The 18568-nt window shown below is 43.7% G+C and overlaps 2 protein-coding genes across 7 annotated transcripts in view; both read right to left on the reverse strand.

The window, feature by feature from the left end:
* Positions 1-18568, reverse strand: part of LOC123745278 (RND transporter family member dispatched) — a 225995-nt gene that overhangs the window by 113344 nt on the left and 94083 nt on the right. The window lies entirely within an intron of this gene.
* Positions 3718-18568, reverse strand: part of LOC138363043 (protein dispatched-like) — a 109004-nt gene continuing 94153 nt past the window's right edge. For all 3 annotated transcript variants that reach the window (XM_069321869.1, XM_069321867.1, XM_069321868.1), the window contains exons 8-10: positions 15578-15857; positions 8510-8733; positions 3718-4345 (exon numbers count right to left, since the gene is read on the reverse strand). In XM_069321869.1, coding sequence (XP_069177970.1) covers positions 4151-4345; positions 8510-8733; positions 15578-15857 — 699 coding nt within the window. In that variant the 3' untranslated portion in view covers positions 3718-4150. The remainder of the gene's footprint in view (positions 4346-8509; positions 8734-15577; positions 15858-18568) is intronic.

Here is an 18568-nt window from a genome sequence, read left to right on the forward strand (position 1 = left end):
GGAACAAGTTAGGGGAGAAGGTGGTGGAGGCCAAGACCGTCAGTAGTTTCAAAGCGTTATATGACAAGAGTGCTGGGAAGATGGGACACCACGAGCATAGCTCTCATCCTGTAACTACATTTAGGTAATTACACACACACAGTACTTACTCTATTCATATATACTCTATTCACTCTACCCACCCTGAGAGTAAGAACAAGACCAGAAGGCAAAGATGCCAACATAGAAGACATTGTTAAACATGCCACGCTCAATACACATTATTAATCTTTGTATGTGCTTCGTACTCTTTTTTCGCCTTATTCTTCACAGTTTTATGCCTTACTCTTCACCTATTTGTATTTGTCTGCACCTAACCTCCCTAATGGTATAAATCCAATATGCCCTGTACTGTCCCATCACTTGAGAATGTACCATGTAGGTTCAAAACGTTGTGTAAATATATAATATGTGTAATACATTCTACAGTTATTTATTACTTTTTCTTCACCTTGAATGAAGATGACTTTTGGAGAAATCCTCTTCCAATTAAATCAAGATGCAAGAGCACTAGTCAGAGGGATAGAAGCCCTAAACAAGAAAATTATCAATACAGAATATGCAGTCATATTCAATGAAACACACAATTGGAACCTCGGTTCTCGTATGCCCCAGTTCTCGTATTCTTCGGTTCTCTTACTCAATTTGTTTGAAAAATTTGATTTGGTACTCATTGTTTACCTCTGTTCTCGGAATTTGTTTAAACACGTACAGGTCCATTGAGCGCATGGCTCTGTTCTGATGGGGGAGGGGTGGAACGAGGCACACAGAGTTTACCAGTGTCTCCCACCTAGTGACGATTGCACTTGAATATTGTATTTGGGAGGACAACAGGATGGATGTTGAAATGACTGGGTGAATGGATAGTGAGGGGACTGGATGATGAGGGGGACTGGATGATGAGGGGGACTGGATGGTGAGGGGGACTGGATGGTGAGGGGGACTGGATGATGAGGGGGACTGGATGATGAGGGGGGACTGGATGGTGAGGGGGGACTGGATGGTGAGGGGACTGGATGATGAGGGGGACTGGATGATGAGGGGGACTGGATGATGAGGGGGACTGGATGATGAGGGGGACTGGATGATGAGGGGGACTGGATGATGAGGGGGGACTGGATGGTGAGGGGGGACTGGATGGTGAGGGGGACTGGATGGTGAGGGGACTGGATGGATGGATGGTGGGGGGAACTGGATGGATGGATGGAGGGAACTGGATGGATGGATGGATGGAAGGAACTGGATGGATGGATGGAAGGAACTGGATGGATGGATGGATGGAACTGGATGGATGGATGGATGGATGGAACTGGATGGATGGTGGAAGGAACTGGATGGATGGTGGAGGGAACTGGATGGATGGATGGTGGAGGGAACTGGATGGATGGATGGTGGAGGGAACTGGATGTATGGATAGATGGTGAGGGGAACTGGATGGATGGATGGTGGGGAGAACTGGATGGATGGTGGGGGGGACTGGATAAATGGTGAGGGGAACTGGATGGATGGATGGATGGTGAGGAGAACTGGATGGATGGTGAGGAGAACTGGATCGATGGTGATGGGGACTAGATGGATGGATGGATGGTGAGGGAGACTGGATGGATGGTTAGGGGAAATGGATGGATGGATGGTGGAGGGATCTGGATGGATGGATGGATTGATGGTGGAGGGATGTGGATGGATGGATGGTGAGGGGAACTGAATGGATGGATGATGAGGGGACTGGATGGATAGATGGTGAGGAGACTGGATGAATGGATGAATGGTGGGGTGGGGACTGGATGGATGGATAGTGGGGGGGGGGACTGGATAAATAGATAGTGGAGAAGGACTGGATAGATGGATAGTGGAGGGGGACTGGATGCATGGATGGTGGAGAGGGACTGAATGGATGGATGGCAGCGGGGCACTGGATGGATGGATGGTGGAGGGGCACTGGATTGATGGATGGTGGAGGGGCAGGTGGCAAAGTAGGTGGATTGGCAGGCAGCAGTGGTCAGGCAGGTGTCAGTGTGCAGGCAGGCAGTAGTGAGATGGTTGGCAGAGCTGGTCACACTTCCCACTACCTCCATCCCCCACACATCCCCCCACCCCTCCCCACTACCATTATCCCCCACCCACCTCCTGCACCCTCCCCGCTACCTCCATCCCCCCCCCCATCCTGCACCCTCCCCGCTACCTCCATCCCCACCATCCTGCACCCTCCCCGCTACCTCCATCCCCTCATCCCCCACCCCGGGGCCCCCCAGCTGTACCCCTCCCAGCCATATGGACAGTATTAAAACGGTGTTTTTTTTTTTTTTTGCTACCAGCTGATGGATCAGGAGACAGACTTCCTCAGTGCTTGTCATTAAACTCTTATTTTTTACTAACTGACTGGTTGTGACTGTGAAAGACTGATTGACTGTGAAAGGCTGATTGTGAAAGCCTGATTGACTGTGAAAGCCTGATTGACTGTGAATGCCTGATTGACTGTGAATGGTTAATTGATTGTAAATGCGAGACTGACCATAAATGCCTAACCTGTCGCTAATCAACCCGTCCTCTTAAAAATAACGTCACTTTTCGCTGGTATGCGCGCTATGGCCAAATTTGGACGTAATTTGAAATGAAATCGACTCACAAAAGTGACGTACTGTTCCGTTTTCTGTTTGAGTCGTCTGGCTTATTCGGCAAGCTTAGAAAAGGATTCTTTCCATTAACGTTTTTCATACCGTTTTCAAACTCTATGAGAATTTCCTGCCCACCTAACCTATCAGATGTCCCTTAACTTACTATTGTTGAAAAAAAAATCCCAAATTTATATTAATTTTATTTTTCATTTTTAAATTACGTCCATATTCGGCCATACAGGCAAACGGCCAAAAGTGACATTCTTTTTAAGAGGACAGGTTGTGCTAATACAACTGTGAATGCTTGTCTGCCTTTGGTTATGACTGTCTGTGATTGGTCTTGACTGAATGCATGACTGACATGTTGTGACTGTAACTGAATGGTTCTGACTGGCTGCCACATAACAGAGGCAGTGAAATGTGTGAAAGGAAAATCTGGAACCAGTGATGCAGATTCGAAAGCATTTAAGGTGAGCAGGGGACGGTCTCGCTGCCTCCCAATACCTCTCTTCCAAAAACACCAACGCCGCTCCTCTTCCTCCCCTCCTCCTCCTCCTCCTCACTGTCTTCCATACGCCAACAAGAGTATATCGATAAAGGTATGCTATAACTTGTACATACTATAGTACAAAATATGTGTGTTTATTATGTACGAAATGTATTTTGAAGTTAATATTTTTGGGAGTGTGGAACAGATTAATTCTATTTGCATTATTTCTTATAGAATAAATTTGTTTCTGGTTACGAATTTTAGGGTTACAAGCCATCTCTAGTAATGTATCAAATTTGTAAATGAAGGTACCACTGTATATTTTATATATTTACATATATATGTTGTACCTAGTAGCTAGAACGTTGTACTCGACCTATTATGCAAGGCCCGATTTGCCTAATAAGCTAAGTTTTCGTGTGGTGTGTGTGTGTGTGTGTGTGTGTGTGTGTGTGTGTGTGTTTTATATATATATATATATATATATATATATATATATATATATATATATTTATTTATTTTCAAAGTTATACATAATGAACACCATCTTTTAAACACAGATACAACTTGTTAGAGTGAATAAAAAACTAAATAAATAAAGTGAGAAACATTGAAAATAAATCAACAAAGTCATTCCAATGAGGCAACTCGCTTCATATTTACTAAAAAAACGCAACTTCTCCAGGCCACTACAGCTAAACTACAAGAGGTAGAGATTTTTACTTAGATTTTCATGCTTCCTGCGTACTAATTAACAATATAAAAAGAAAAAAAAATCTGGAAGAATTTATTTCTGGCGCACAATGGGAATGTCATTTTAAAAGGTGTGCAGTGCAGGGATTAAATTAACTCTTATTAATAGCACACAAATTTTTGTTACTTTTGTAATTTATGGAACAGATACATGCATTTACATAGGCAGGGGCCTTTAAATTATGAGATTGCTGGAAGCATTGCATAAAATATTTAATAAATTTAATTATACAGTCCAAAAACAAATTATTAATTATTTTAATACCTCTGGATTCAGAAAAGCAGCATCAACAAGATAATGAAGAATGGTGTATACAGCATCATGGTGCAGGCACTCTTGAGGAACTCGCTGACATCCTGTGGGTCCATTACAACCACGCTCTATTTGAAGGTCTAAACGGCGTGCGCACCTTCTCAGCAAGCGACGCACATTGACAACATCATCTTGCTGGTATATAAATCAAATTATTTGTGAAATGTGTATATAATAAAAAATGAATAATAATAATAATTAATAATAATAATAATTAATAATAATAATAATTAATAATAATAATAATTAATAATAATAATAATAATTAATAATAATAATTGATAATGATAATTAATAATTAATAATAATATACAGTATAACCATCATTATCATGACGACCCCAACTCACTGAAGCAGGAAGGCAAAAGACTGGAGCAAATATAAGATAAGAGCAATATAGGAAACAAAAATTAAATGTATAGGTATAAAGAATTTCAAAGACACCTGTCATTTCAGAATACTTTACACCCCTTGGCAATACCACAGAAACTAACCCAACATATTCCAGAAAACAATGCACAACATAACATCAGTAGCTTAATCCTTGGACAGCAGTTATATAAAAATGATCATTCCTGACTACGCACACACCAAACCAAAGAGCCAAAGAGCCAGAGCTCAACCCCCGCAAACACAACTAGGTGAGTACACAAAGAATAAAAAACCAGCGTTAAATGTAATGAAACGCCATTTTCTGGGTGAAACCCGGAGGCTCCCAGAGCTATCCAGGCTGATATGCTAATGTCAGACTTTGGCATCAGTCATGTGTATGGAGTTCTGTAGGCCTACAGGGAACCATGAGCCAGAACCTGGCCCCCCCCTCACAGAGGCACGAGGAGCAATGGCCTATAGAAACCTCGCGTGTGGTTGGAATCATTCTATGTCTGCCATCGACTGAGTTAGGCACCCAGAAAGCTAGGTGTCCCAGTAACCCACACAAGCCCGACAAGGCCTAGGAACATCAACAAAGGAACGTATAGCCAACCTATAAAACGACACGGGCACGGAAAGACACAGCAGGCTAGTAGGACCGAACCACCCCGCGGGTGACCCGAGAGAAACCGCACCCTGGAACAGGGAAGAAGGGAAACCGGAACAACCCAAAGCGTGACCCCTGTCATGGCAGCCGTGGCACGCAAAGAACGGCGAATCACCATAACCGAACACAGCACAAGATGCACCCCCGGCCAGACCAACCAAGCATCAACAACCAAAGGACCCTTCCGAAAAGCAGCCATGCCAGTCTTCTCCAGAAAAGAAGGAGACGGATGCAAGCGAAAAAACCAGCGTTGAATGCAATGAAAACACCATTTTCTGGCGAGACCCGGAGCTTACTAGGCTGATATGCTAATGTCAGACTTTGGCAGGAATCATGTGCATGGAGTTCTGTGGGCCTACCAGTGCCCAGAACCTGAACCTCCTCAGAGAGGCATGGGGAGCAATGGCCTATAGAATCCCCCGTGTTGTTGGAAGCATTCTATGTCTGCCATCGACTGGGTCAGGCACCAGAAAGGTAAGCATCCCAAAACAAACCCCTATTCTGGTCAAAGTATTGCTACCAAAAGCTGAACAAGTGGATAGAACTCCCCTATAAGAAATGAGCATGACGTCACACGTCGCTGCGCCGCTGTCTGCGCAGCTGCCCCCTCCCCGGGAGGGGGAAGGGGGAACCCCAGACCCCTCGCGCCGGCTATCCATTCTTCAGTTCCGAGGCTGGATGTCAAAACACGCAAAAAAACGCTGACCGGAGGGGAGGGAGGGATGCCGGGGAGCCTCCGGGTCTCACCCAGAAAATAGCATTCCATTACATTCAATGTGCTGGTTTTCTGGGGGGAGCCCTTGTGGCTCCCCAGAGCTAATTACCCACAGAGGAAAAACATAGGGACGTACCCGGTAGGTGGTCATTGCGCACTCCTCAACTCTAAGTTGAGACAAACTGGCTGCAACCGCCGACCCAAGCTACACAGGCCTGAATAGGCCCAGGGACGTTCACTAGAGAATGAGCAGCCAGGACCCTGTTTGAATGCAAAAATCCCCACGCCTGAATGTCAGCCCAGGACATGTTGCCAAAGACAGGGAAGAAGGGAAACCGGATCAACCCAAAGTGCGTCCCTGGACACAGAAGCCGTGGTGCGCAAATAACGGCGAAGAGCCGCAACCAGACACAAAACATGATGCACCCCCGGTCTAACCAACCAAGCATCAAGAAACCCAGAAACCCTCCAGAAAGCAGCAGTCTCAATCTTCACCAGAAAAGAAGGAGACGGTTACAGATGAACAAACCAACACAAAGATCGACAGAGCAGAAACCCCTGAGCCAGAGGGAAAGCATGATGCTCCCCAACCCGACCCCCAGAGGCCAATGCCAATAGAAAAAGAGCCTTGGAGAAACTATCCTGAACCAAAGGGGCCACAACAACCGAGGGGAAGAAAAGAGAGCACTCTGTCCAATGACTAGGGCGGCTCAGGTGGTGCATGAGCAGGCTGGAGGTGAAACAATGCAAGATGCAGCTTGCGAAACGGCGCAGAAGTTACAACAACACCAAAAGCAAATGGAAACGACTCCGCCAGCGCCGCACAATACGAGGCAACAGTATGTGGCAAAATGACGGCCCCGAACCTTCGAAGTTAGAAAACATACAAACATCACTGGTATACACACATCCGATAATTATGATAGAATTTTATACAATGACGATAACCTCATTCACATAGTAATGTAACCTTGAAACAATAGCAGGATTTTTTTGTCATGGGTCAAGGTAAACTATTACATCCCACAGAACTATTATATCCCTATTTGCATCATACAAGTAAAACCCCAGACAATAATTGTTTAAATCATATGACAATAACTGCATTACCCCGTGAATCAACATATGATGATAAACGCTGTCTAAGGGTTCGTAGAATAGGTGTAATGTACTCCCAATAAGTAGTAATGTATAAAATGTAAATAATTCTGTACTTTGTAACTACCTCCATTCAGCTCTGCTCACTGTCACTTCTTGCTTATTGTCACACTCATTCCATGCTTCCTCTCAATTGCTTGCTCACCATATCTACTGGTACATATCTTCTTGCTTTTCTGCCATTTCTCCAATTCTTAAGTTCACTTGAAAACATTTTCTTAACCACCTATCATCGTCCATTCATTCAACATTACTGTACCCTCCTAGTACACACTGATAATTCTGTATGTCACTGAGTTTTCCACATTGTTTGTGTGTAAGGTTGGTACAGGCAGTCTTTCATGCATATATCTAGCCATATTCCACCCTATCTTATTCTCCCCAAACTAAGCTTTTATTGCACCAGCTATTTTCCTTCTTTGACTCAATTCTACTTGCACAAATTCTACTTTCTGTCAACTACACAACCCAGATATTTTAAGTCATCAAGAGATTCCAGCATTTACCAATTTTCTCTGATTTCACAAAATATCCATATGTTTCCAATTTCATTACTTTATCTACAGTAATTTCAGCATTCTCTCCAAGTAAACATTGGAAAACTTTAAATTAACTCACATTTATTGCTTGAATTTCCTGTTACAACTCCATTGTTTGCAAATATAAAATTGAATATTCTCATTTTCCTCCAAACAAAGTTTACATTTTATAACATTATACCTGTAGCGTAACTTGAAAGAGTTTTGGGAGTAGTTCTACTCCCCAAGCCCGGCCTGTGGCCAGACTTTACTAAGCATACACCGAGCAACCATTATAGCATAACAACCCTGGCATATATTTACATTTAAATGAAAATAGTCATTCAATGTATCATTAAATCTTCCATATTTATACTGTACTGCATTTGCTTACATCATCCTGTATTCCTTCAGAAAACTTTCTTTACTTGAAAAGGGGGAACCTGGGAAATATTTTCTCCACATATATTTTCAGTCACCTTCCTTTATTGTTATCACTGAGAAGATAAAACAGAAGAGGCACAAAAAAAAAGAAAAACATGCAAGGATTAAAACAATCCACTGCATGAGAAGACAGTATTTAATATGTAAGCAAAATTAATGGCTGAGTCTGGACAGAGAAACTGTGTGAAAGATGTACACCTAAAACTAGTGTTTTCAAGGACACCCAGTCCATTATCTATCTATATAGTAATAATTTATCTATATAGTAATAATGTTATTACATTATCTACAGGGTATTTATATAGTAAAAATGTTAACTGAACAGATATAAGACAAAAAGAGCTATATTTTATACATAAGCAGAATGTTAAATTAGCATTTCCTGAATGCATGTAATACAATATGTAGTATATTACTTTCCTCACCGTTATATAGTGACAAGACGTACGGTTAGACAGTAGTGCCACATAGTTTGGAAGTGACCAGGAAGGACAGCAACGTCCAGGGGTCCAGGTTTCACATATTGTTCCAAACTCGGCTGGAGAACGTAATCGGTCATCAAGTTCACAAATTGCTTTTAAATGCTTTAATGTAATTAAGGTGTCTCTCGGTACTGTGCTCTTGACAATCATATGCCCATACTCAGGAACTGTCAAAATGAAAATTAACATTTATAAGATAATGTCTATTGATAACCATGAAACAAAATATGTATAATACTAAAATCCTACAAATATCCAGGTCTTGATTGGAAACCCTTTTTTGTACTGGTATTGAGACTTTTTTTTATAAAATAAGAAAAAAACAGAATTGCATGTAAACAAATGCCTCTAAGGGGGCACTGGTGAATCCCTATTGCTAGCTGCACCAAGATAGCTTCCCACTTATCAGCCCTCAGAGTCCTTATCAGTAGCCTGTCAGAGACCAGAGGCCAAAACCTGGCCCCTCTCACAAAAGCATAGGAAAGAGGATTCATAATCACCCTCACCAAAGAAACATACCCCTAGAAAAAAACTGAAGCAAAAGTGACAACTGAGAGGTTCACAGAAAGTAAACAATGCAGCAAACAATGCAGCAAACAATCCACCCAGTTGTTAAGTCATGCCCCCTACCATATTACAGCTGGCAAGTGCCAGATAGCAGCGCCATGCGAGAAAAAGACCAATCAACTCGCCTGGTAGGGAAGGAGAGAAGTCCATGGAGTCAATGAAGTCCCACCAGAAAAAGGCATTTCATTATATTCAATGCTGATTTTCTCAAGAGGCCAAAATGGTTACTAACTAACCCTGTTACTAACTAAATCACAAAGAAAGGAAAAACAGGGACACACCAGTGGAGGAGAGCAAAGATCAAATCTTCAAATGGGAGACACCAGAAAGAGAAACCCTACACAAGGCAACACAAGCTCAAAAAGAAATGAACCACCAGGATCCTCTTAGACCTCCAAAATTCCTAAGCTGGGCCCAAGACATTAAAAAGGCAACCCGTTCTCGCAAATTTAATAAGTCAACATTGACTTATTAAATATGTGCATAGGTGACATACTTAACATAATAGTTTCCCTTGAAAAGATTCATAGAAAACACCGACCTTACCTAACCTACTTAGTATGTTAAGATAAGCATCTTATTGCTTCGTAATTACAATTATTACCTAACCTATACCTATAATAGGTTAAGTAACAATTGTAATTACGAAGCTATAAGATGCTTATTTTAACAACTAAGTAGGTTAGGTACGGTCGGTGTTTTCTATGAAGCTTTTCAAGGGGAAACTATTATGTTTAGTATGTCACCTATGCACGCAACTAATAAGTCAATATTGACTTATTAAATTTGCGAGAACGGGTTGAAAAAGTACAGCGGTCAAAGTTGCAAACTACTGAACATCGTGGGCCTGAGGGAAGATTGCAAGCTGTCAAAATTTTATGATACTGCAAATGACCTGAGACAAATGAGCCTGGAACAGGGAGACCAAGGAGACTGGATCAGCAAACAATGAGTCCCCTCCCCCCAAAGTAGTCCAAGTCACTCACAGGTAGTGACGAACACTTGCACCTGGACACAACAAATGATGCACTCCCAGATGAATGAACTAAAAATCAATGACTAAAGAATCCCTTTGGAAGGCAACAGTCTCATTCTTCACCAGAAAAGGAAAAAAAGGCTGCAGATAAAGAAACCACCCACCAGGGCTGAAAGAACAAAACTTTCCATTACCAGAGGAGAGCATGAAGCTCCCCAACCCTACAATCAAAAGCAAGGGTTAACAAAAACTAAGCCTAGAACAAGGAATCATGGACTGCAGGTGTGAATTAGAGCTGATGGGACAAAAGAAAACCAAATACCCTATCCAGAAACCAAAATGGTTTAGAAGGAGAATGCGCAGACTAGAGGTGAAAAAATCAGCGTTGAATGTAATGAAACGCCATTTTCTGGGTGAGACCTGGAGGCTCCACGGAGCTGTTTTTTTTTTTTTTTTTTGGCAGGGAAATTATTGCATGGGCCTAAGTTTCTGGTTGGCCCACTAAGTGTTGCTTGTTTCTGTTTTACTTAGGCAGAGTGTGAGTGTTTATGACTCCAGGCTGATATGGATATATATTAGACTTTGGTATCAGTCAATGAGCATGGAGTTCTAGGCCTACCAGGGACCACAAGCCAGAACCTGGCCCCCCTCAGAGAGGCACAAGGCACAATGGCCTATAGAACCCCCCTCCCCCTTCCCATGTGGTTGGAAGTATTCTATGTCTGCCATCGACCGAGTCAGGCACCCAGAAAGGTAAGCGCCCCAAAACAAATCCCTATTCTGGTTAACATTGCTACTGAAAGCCAAACTAGTGTACAGAACTCCCCAAATGAAAACAAGGAATCGAGCATGACGTCACCACATCTCCTGCTGGAGGCTGGATCAAAACATGCGAAAAAAACACCGACCGAAGGGAGGGAGGGTTGTTGGGGAGTTTCCAGGTCTCACCCAGAAAGTGGTGTTTCACTATATTCAACGCTGGTTTTCTGGGGAGGGGAGCCCCTGCGGCTCCCTGGAGCTACTTACCCAAAGACAAAACCAAACAATAGGGACTTACCCAGGAGGCAATCAGCTCTCGCTCCTCAACTCCAAGTCGAGACAACTGGCAGCTACCGGACACGACACATGACGCACCCCCCGGCCTAACCAACCAAGCATCAACCACCCAAGGACCCCTCCAGAAAGCAGCAGACTCAGGCTACACCAAAAAAGGAGGAGTCAGCTGCAAATGAACAAACCTACCACCAGGGTCAAAAGAGCAGAAATTCCTACATTGAAGGAGAGCATGAAGCTCCCCGACCCGATCCCCTAGAGGCTACCTTGAGGTGTTTTCGGGGCTTAGCGTCCCCGTGGCCCGGTCGTCGACCAGGCCTCCTCGTTGCTGGACTGGTCAACCAGGCTGTTGAACGAGGCTGCTCGCAGCTTAATATATGAATCACAGCCTGGTTGATCCGGTATCCTTTGGAGGAGCTTATCGAGTTCTCTCGAACACTGTGAGGGGTCGGCCAGTTATGCCCTTTATGTGTAGTCGAAGCCTGTTGTACAGTCTTGGGGCCTCTGATGTTGATAGAGTTCTCTCTCAGAGTACCTATTGCATCTCTCCTCTTCAATGGGGGTATTCTGCACATCCTGGAGAGCACTAGTGTCTTGAAGAGCATCATCATTGGCATAGCATCTCTTGTTTAAAATGTTCTAGTTATCCAACCTGTCATTTTTCTTGAAGTTGTGACGACTACTTTATTGTGTTCTTTAAAGGTAAGGTCTTCTGACATGAGTACACCCAGATCCTTTACATTGCTTTTTCATTCTATGCTATGATTTGACTGCATTTTTTATGTGGTTTCTGCCTTTATATTTTCATTTTTCCCATAGAGCAAGAGCTGGAACTTATCTTCATTAAATACCATATTATTTTCTGTAGCCATTGAAAGACCTGATTTACATCTGATTGGAGGTTCGCTGTGCTCTGTATGTTGTCTTTTCTCACAAAAATCCTAGTGTCATCCGCAAAGGATGATACAGTGCTATAGATTGTGTCCTTATCTATGTCCAATATGAGGATGAGAAAAAGTACTGGGGCAAGCACAGTACCCTGGGGGACTGAGCTCTTCACGAATGATGGTCCGGATTTTATTTTGTTGACTATTACACATTGGGTTCTATTAGTCAGGAAATTGTAGATCCATCTGCCTAATTTTCCAGTAATTCCTTTTGCACACATTGTGTGTGCAATAACACCATGGTCACATTTGTCAAAAGCTTTTGCAAAATCTGTTGAAGCTCCCTGGCCAATGCCAACAGGAGAAAGAGCTTTAGAAAAACAATCCTGAACCGAAGGGGCCACCACAAACCGAGAAGAGAATAAGGAGAGCACCCAGTCCAATGACCAGGATAGCTCAGGCAGCACATGAGCAGGCCAGATAATATATAATAAACACAATCACTGAGAGGGGTGTCGACGAAATACATGCAGATTTTGTCATCCAAGCCCCTTGGAAATCGCTGCCAGCAGACTTTAAGATTGTGGCTCTTGAAGGAAAAAAGAATCAGACTAATCCTCATCTGCTACGTAATATTGTACAGATGCATATAAAAGCAAACTTGGCATCTGATAGCTTCACATACTTCACAGATGGATCAGTAGACCAGCAGGGACAAGAAACCAGAGCTGCAGTTAAAGCAGGAAACTCTGTAAATAGTTGGAAACTCTCAAATGGGTGTTCGACTTTACAAACAGAGATGCTAGCCATTCAAAAGGCTTTGGAACATAATCTTGCTGAACACCAAAACATGTTATCATACATATAGATTCGAGAACTGCCATTGAAACCTTGCAACAAGAACACATACGTGATAACGTCTATCTGATCACAAATGTCATATCATTAATGCAAACACTCAAACAACAAGGCCGACGGGTACTTACCAACTGGGTGCCAAGTCATGTGGGAATAATTGGAAATGATATTGCAGACGAAGCTGCAAAACTTGCAACTAAGAAGAAATGTAAACATTTACATACCACAGAGTCTATCACAGATTAATAAATTAAGAAACAGAGCAATGCAAAAGATGTACTGTGACCACAACACAGCAGCCTGGTGGGGGGGCCTGGTAGCCTGGTGGATAGTGCGCAGGACTCGTGATTCTGTGGCACGGGTTCGATTCCCGCACCAGGCAGAAACAACTAGGCAAAGTTTCTTTCACCCTGAATGCCCCTGTTACCTAGCAGTAAATAGGTACCTGGGAGTTAGTCAGCTGTCACGGGCTGCTTCCTGGGGGGGTGTGCATGTGTGTGGTGTGGTGTGGAGAAAAAAAAAAAGTAGTTAGTAAACAGTTGATTGACAGTTGAGAGGCGGGCTGAAAGAGCAAAGTTCAACCCCTGCAAACACAACTAGGTGAATACAGCAGTTGCAACATCTGGCTCTGTGGGTTGGTACAAGAACTCAACCAACTATGAACCACTTTATTTGATGAAAGGGAGCATTAGAACAACAGAAGTACACTTACATCGCATCAGGCTTGGATACCCATGTGCATGGGAAATAGGCTTACAGGTTCCAGAAGATGAGAGGAAATGTCAAAACTGTGGAGAAATGCCTGACAGATCACTGGAACATTATCTAACACAGTGCACAGTTACAAACCCATTAAGATTTCAACTTTGATTCAACAGATCAGAAGTTGTTGTTAAATACATGGGCCAAAATCTTACTGAAGCGACCATACGAGTCATAAATACTCGTACTCCGTAAAACAGAAACAAGCAGCACTTAGTGGGCCAGCCAGAGGCTTACGGCCCATGCAGGAATATCCTTGCAAAAAAAAAAAAAAAAAAATTACATATAGTGATTAACACTTTCGCCCGGGCATGACGCAGCATTGCGTCATCCGTTTACTGTCAGTAATGACGGGCATGACGCAGCATTGCGTCATCCACTTTAAATAATCGCCAAAAATCAGGTTTTTATCCGATTTTTTGGGGACTGGTTTTAAAATGCGCGCCGATGTCTTCCCATTTTCTTTGTTGCGCCTTGTGACCCGCAGGCGGCTCGGCACACGCCGTCGCCCATTGTTTTCGCTCCACTGTTGTGACCGGTGTCGCCTCCCCTCGCATCTCAAACATGTGAACATTTCAGCTATTTTCCGTGGCTATATTTCTTACTGCGGCTTTAGAAACTATCTACGCTTACTCCACGATGGATAGTGATCATGAACAAGGCCCTTCCAGGATGAAAATTGCGAAAGAAAGGCTTGAAAAGGGCGGGAATTGGGAGTGTAGCTGGAAGGCGTCTGAGCGCTCACTCGCGGCTAACGCATGGCCAGTCTTCAACTCGTCGGCGGTTGGAGCGTGACCAGGTTTTTTATTTTATATGCTAATGTTCCTCTAGAGAATTCAATTGCGAACCCATTGAGACCAAAATGAAAGACCTAGGATAAAAATTGAGTTGACCAGAGTGAAAATAGTGAAAACATTTTATCGCGTTTGCGCGCTCCTGGGTAACTCATTCGCACTTTCTCTGTTTGCTGCGGGTAATTAGCTGGGCTTTTGGAGTTTATATGCATTTAGTGCTGTAGAGAATTCTATTGCGAACACAATGATACCAAATTTAATCTCATAGGACGAGAATTAAGGTGACAAAGTTGAAGAGAGTATACACTTTTCAGAATTTACGCGCGCTCCCGTGAAACCCTGGGACCCAAATCGCACAGTTGAGGGGTGGCGCGCGGGGTACGCCAAAGTGTTAACCAGTGTCAGAAACAAAAGATATGAAGAACGGAAGAGAACCTCAACCCAATGAGGAATGTCTCCAGAGAGATCTGGTGAAAGAGGCAGAACTGCAGAAATATGCCCAGATTTGGAAACCAAGTCAGAGGGGCTGAGTCAGCCACCAAGGAGCCAGAAGAAATACCCCGGCCAGTGTAAGTCTCTAAGTCTGGACAAAACCTGGAACGACATTCAAACAAGTGGAAAGAGCCAGAGGAATCCTCACCTTGACTGGTAGAGCCAATAGGCATCCTCAGCAAAAATCTTGCGATTGGGGAACAGAGCTACTGTATTTCGAAAACCTTGGATTCAAAAAGCTGATGACTTGTCAGTTATCAGGTGAAGGACTGATCAATACTGGCATTGGAAGCTGGCAACTCCCATGGTCCTGCCACCTAGTGGTGGCCAACTGGACCTCAAGGAGGGTATGGCTTGACTACTATAGTCCATAGGGCCTGCCACTGCTGCCCAAAGGATGGGTATGGGGTGACAACCATTACTGCTCTATGATGGTTATGGGGTAACAACAACTACTGCCCATAGGATGCGTTGCACAATCTAATAAATAAAATTAGATATGGAGAACATTTTCAGTGGCACTTTAAAACAAGATCACATTCTCAAACTGAAAAAAAGATGAAGCTGAAAGTCCATAGATAATCATATAGCACTTTAACAAATAATACAACACCTTACATACCAACAGGATTACAAAAAAAGCCATCTTCTCCTATATGATAATGGAGATGCTCATCATGCTCATGGTTCTTGTGCTCATGACCCCATTCATTTTCCATGTTATATTCCGAAGGATTTTCTCCTCTGCCTTCATTCTTTTGAGCCGAGTCCATCATGGCACTTAAATCAAATATAGGAGTCTTGTCCATTTCTACTCGACCCTCACTGCCGTTTTGACCCATACTGCTGCTGCAGTTGTCAAATACTTCAACAGGGCCATTAGGTGTCATCTCAATACACACCTGAAACATAATTATTATTAATGTCACTGTAAACCCCACAAGCACAAAATCTAGTTAACACTTAAAATTAAGATTTTCCAAAAGTAAATGTCAAGCGATCAATGTAATGAAATGGCCTTTTCTGGTTGGATCCACAGTAGCTCCTTGAGCTAGGTGATAGTCCACGAGGCCTTAGGGAGATGCACCAGCCGCTGAGATCCACTCTTGCCTACCAGAAACCAGGACCAGAATCTGGTTTTCTCCAAGGTGAAGAGAGCTTGCAGATAAAAGATCAACCCTGAATCAAGAAAACAAACCACTGAATGTAATGGGATGCCTCTTTCTGGTGGGGCCTCGGTGGTTTCCTGATGTTAGCTTCCTGAGAGAGCTCCACACATGTGTCACATCTACCTTAGGAGTCCTCAATAGTCTACCGGGGACCAGAGCCAGAACCTGACTCCCTCACAGAGGCAAAGAGAGAGCTGGTTATTATGATCACCCTCATCAAGAAAACATCCAGAAAGTAAGTGAAGCAATACTGACAACTGCATGGCTCACAGAGAGAACAACTGAACCAGCAAATTGCTCCACAAAAGATTCATCCAATTGTAAGATCAAACCCCCATTAGTTATGGCTGAAGACCAACAGGTGCCTCCACCAGTGGGAGCTCCCAGCTTCCACATCATCTGAACCTCAGTCCAGAGCTGAAAGACCATGAACCAAAGTACCTACAAAAGAGTGCAGGGAGGAAAGAAGGGCATACTAAGGCCCCCACCAGAAAGAGGCACTTCATTAATTTCAATGCTGATTTTCTGGAGGGGTTGAATGGTGGCTCCCTAAAGCTAGGTAATAAGAGTGTAAAAGGAAAACATGGGACTTACCAGGGAGGAGGAGAGCAAAAACAAACTCTAAGATTAAAACCCGAGAAACCTGACCCTGCGCAACACAAGCCTGACAGGGACCAGGTAATGAGCCACAAAGGACCTGTTAGACCTCTAAAACCCCTGAGCCTTAATATTAGCCCATGATATGCTTGAAAACACTGCAGACAAAGTATCAAATTTGAAAACACCATAATGTTTGCAAATTTGCAAACATTCAGAGTATTAATTAGAACTGAATACTTTTGCTGCCAACAAAAGCTTTACTTCTGAGGATAGATTTACAAGAAAAATTATTCTAAGTGAATTAAAAATAGATATGAATAAATGGATGGATGTAAGTATTCCCAATAGCCACTCTCCTTTGGGTTTGGAGGGAGTTATGAGGGATATCTTCCAGGCAGATACCTTTATTAACCCTTAAACTGCTCAGCAAACTGCTCTGGCATAAAACACTAGAAAAGCAAAGAAATGGCAACAGGAGGATAAAAGCCCTGAAAGAGGTGAAGAACTCACCCAAGACGCTAGCTTGCACACCCAGGCGCATATAAACAAACCGCAGCGCTACCCTGGTTGCCAAGCGGGGAAACCCACAGAAGAAAATGGCCACCAGAAACAGGGAGCCATGACCGACACAATAAATACGAAAACACACCAGCAAATGTGAGAAGTAAGCAGACTAGATGGACGAGAAACCCCGCCCAGAAGCAGAAAACCCAGGTAGTGGCAAACAGTCCCAGAACTGCTAGCAGGCCTTCCCCACAGCCCCGGGAACCCGCAACAGTGGCCCCAGGGCAAAGCCGTCCTCCACACCCTCTGCCCTTAAAGAAAAGGAAGAATCCAGGGGAAAAGGCAGCAAGAAAGGACCGCTGGCAAGACCCAGAAGCCTTGGCAGGAGGAACAGGATCGAAAACCTCCGTCCCCAACCCAAACGGGGCAGCCCCCGAAACCGCCTGAGTCTCTGCCCCAACTAAACCCTGCCCAGACCCAGAAACCCGCAGAGGGTCAGGAGCCGGGAACAGGGAGGGAAAGGAGCGAACAGCAGCTACCCAAAACAGGGTGGCCCCGGGGCATCCGAGTAGGAAACCAACAAGAGGCATCTGTCCCGGTTGACATTAGGTTGAGAACATGGGGCTCGGCAGCAGGTGCGGTGAGCTCCTGGGGCCCTCCCCCTCTTGGGAAGGGGAGGGCTGTGCGGACAAGCGGCGAGGCAGTAAAGTGTGATATTTGCTTGTTTACTTGTTTCCTTGGGATAGTAGAGAGTTTCTAGCTCTCTGTTTGGTTTTTTGTTTTAGTTTCTTACCATATGGGGGTTTGTTTTGTTATGCCTACCTTTGTGGGTGCCTAACCCCAGTCGATAGCAGATAAGGAAAACCCCAACCACAAAGTGGTTTTCCAGGGCCATTGCTCCCTGAAACCTCTCTGAAGGGGCCAGGTTCTGGAACTGGTCCCTGGTAGGTCTGAACTCCTTAGCTAATGTCCCGGTCTAATATACCATATCTTAGCCCGATAAGCTCCAGGGAGCCATAGGGGATCCCCACAGAAACTGAACCTTGTTTGACTCCATTTTTTTTGTGAGAAATATTCAAAGAGAACATTTCTCCATCTCACAGCTAATTTGTATACTTTATGAGAAATATATAGATATCTAGCAATGACAGGACATACTTTTCTGTTAAGCAATTCCTAAAAAGATTGGCGTGTTAAACTTTGTTAAAAGCTTTGGAAGCATTAAGAAACAAAGAGAGAGCAGAGCTACCTTGTGAGTTGTAGTACTGAATAGCTTCTGCCACCATGAAACTACAGAACGTTGTTGAGTAACCAGATTTGTATGCAAACTGAAAGTCAGA

The sequence above is a fragment of the Procambarus clarkii genome, chromosome 10, assembly GCF_040958095.1.
Source record: "Procambarus clarkii isolate CNS0578487 chromosome 10, FALCON_Pclarkii_2.0, whole genome shotgun sequence".
NCBI classification, from domain to species: domain Eukaryota; kingdom Metazoa; phylum Arthropoda; class Malacostraca; order Decapoda; family Cambaridae; genus Procambarus; species Procambarus clarkii.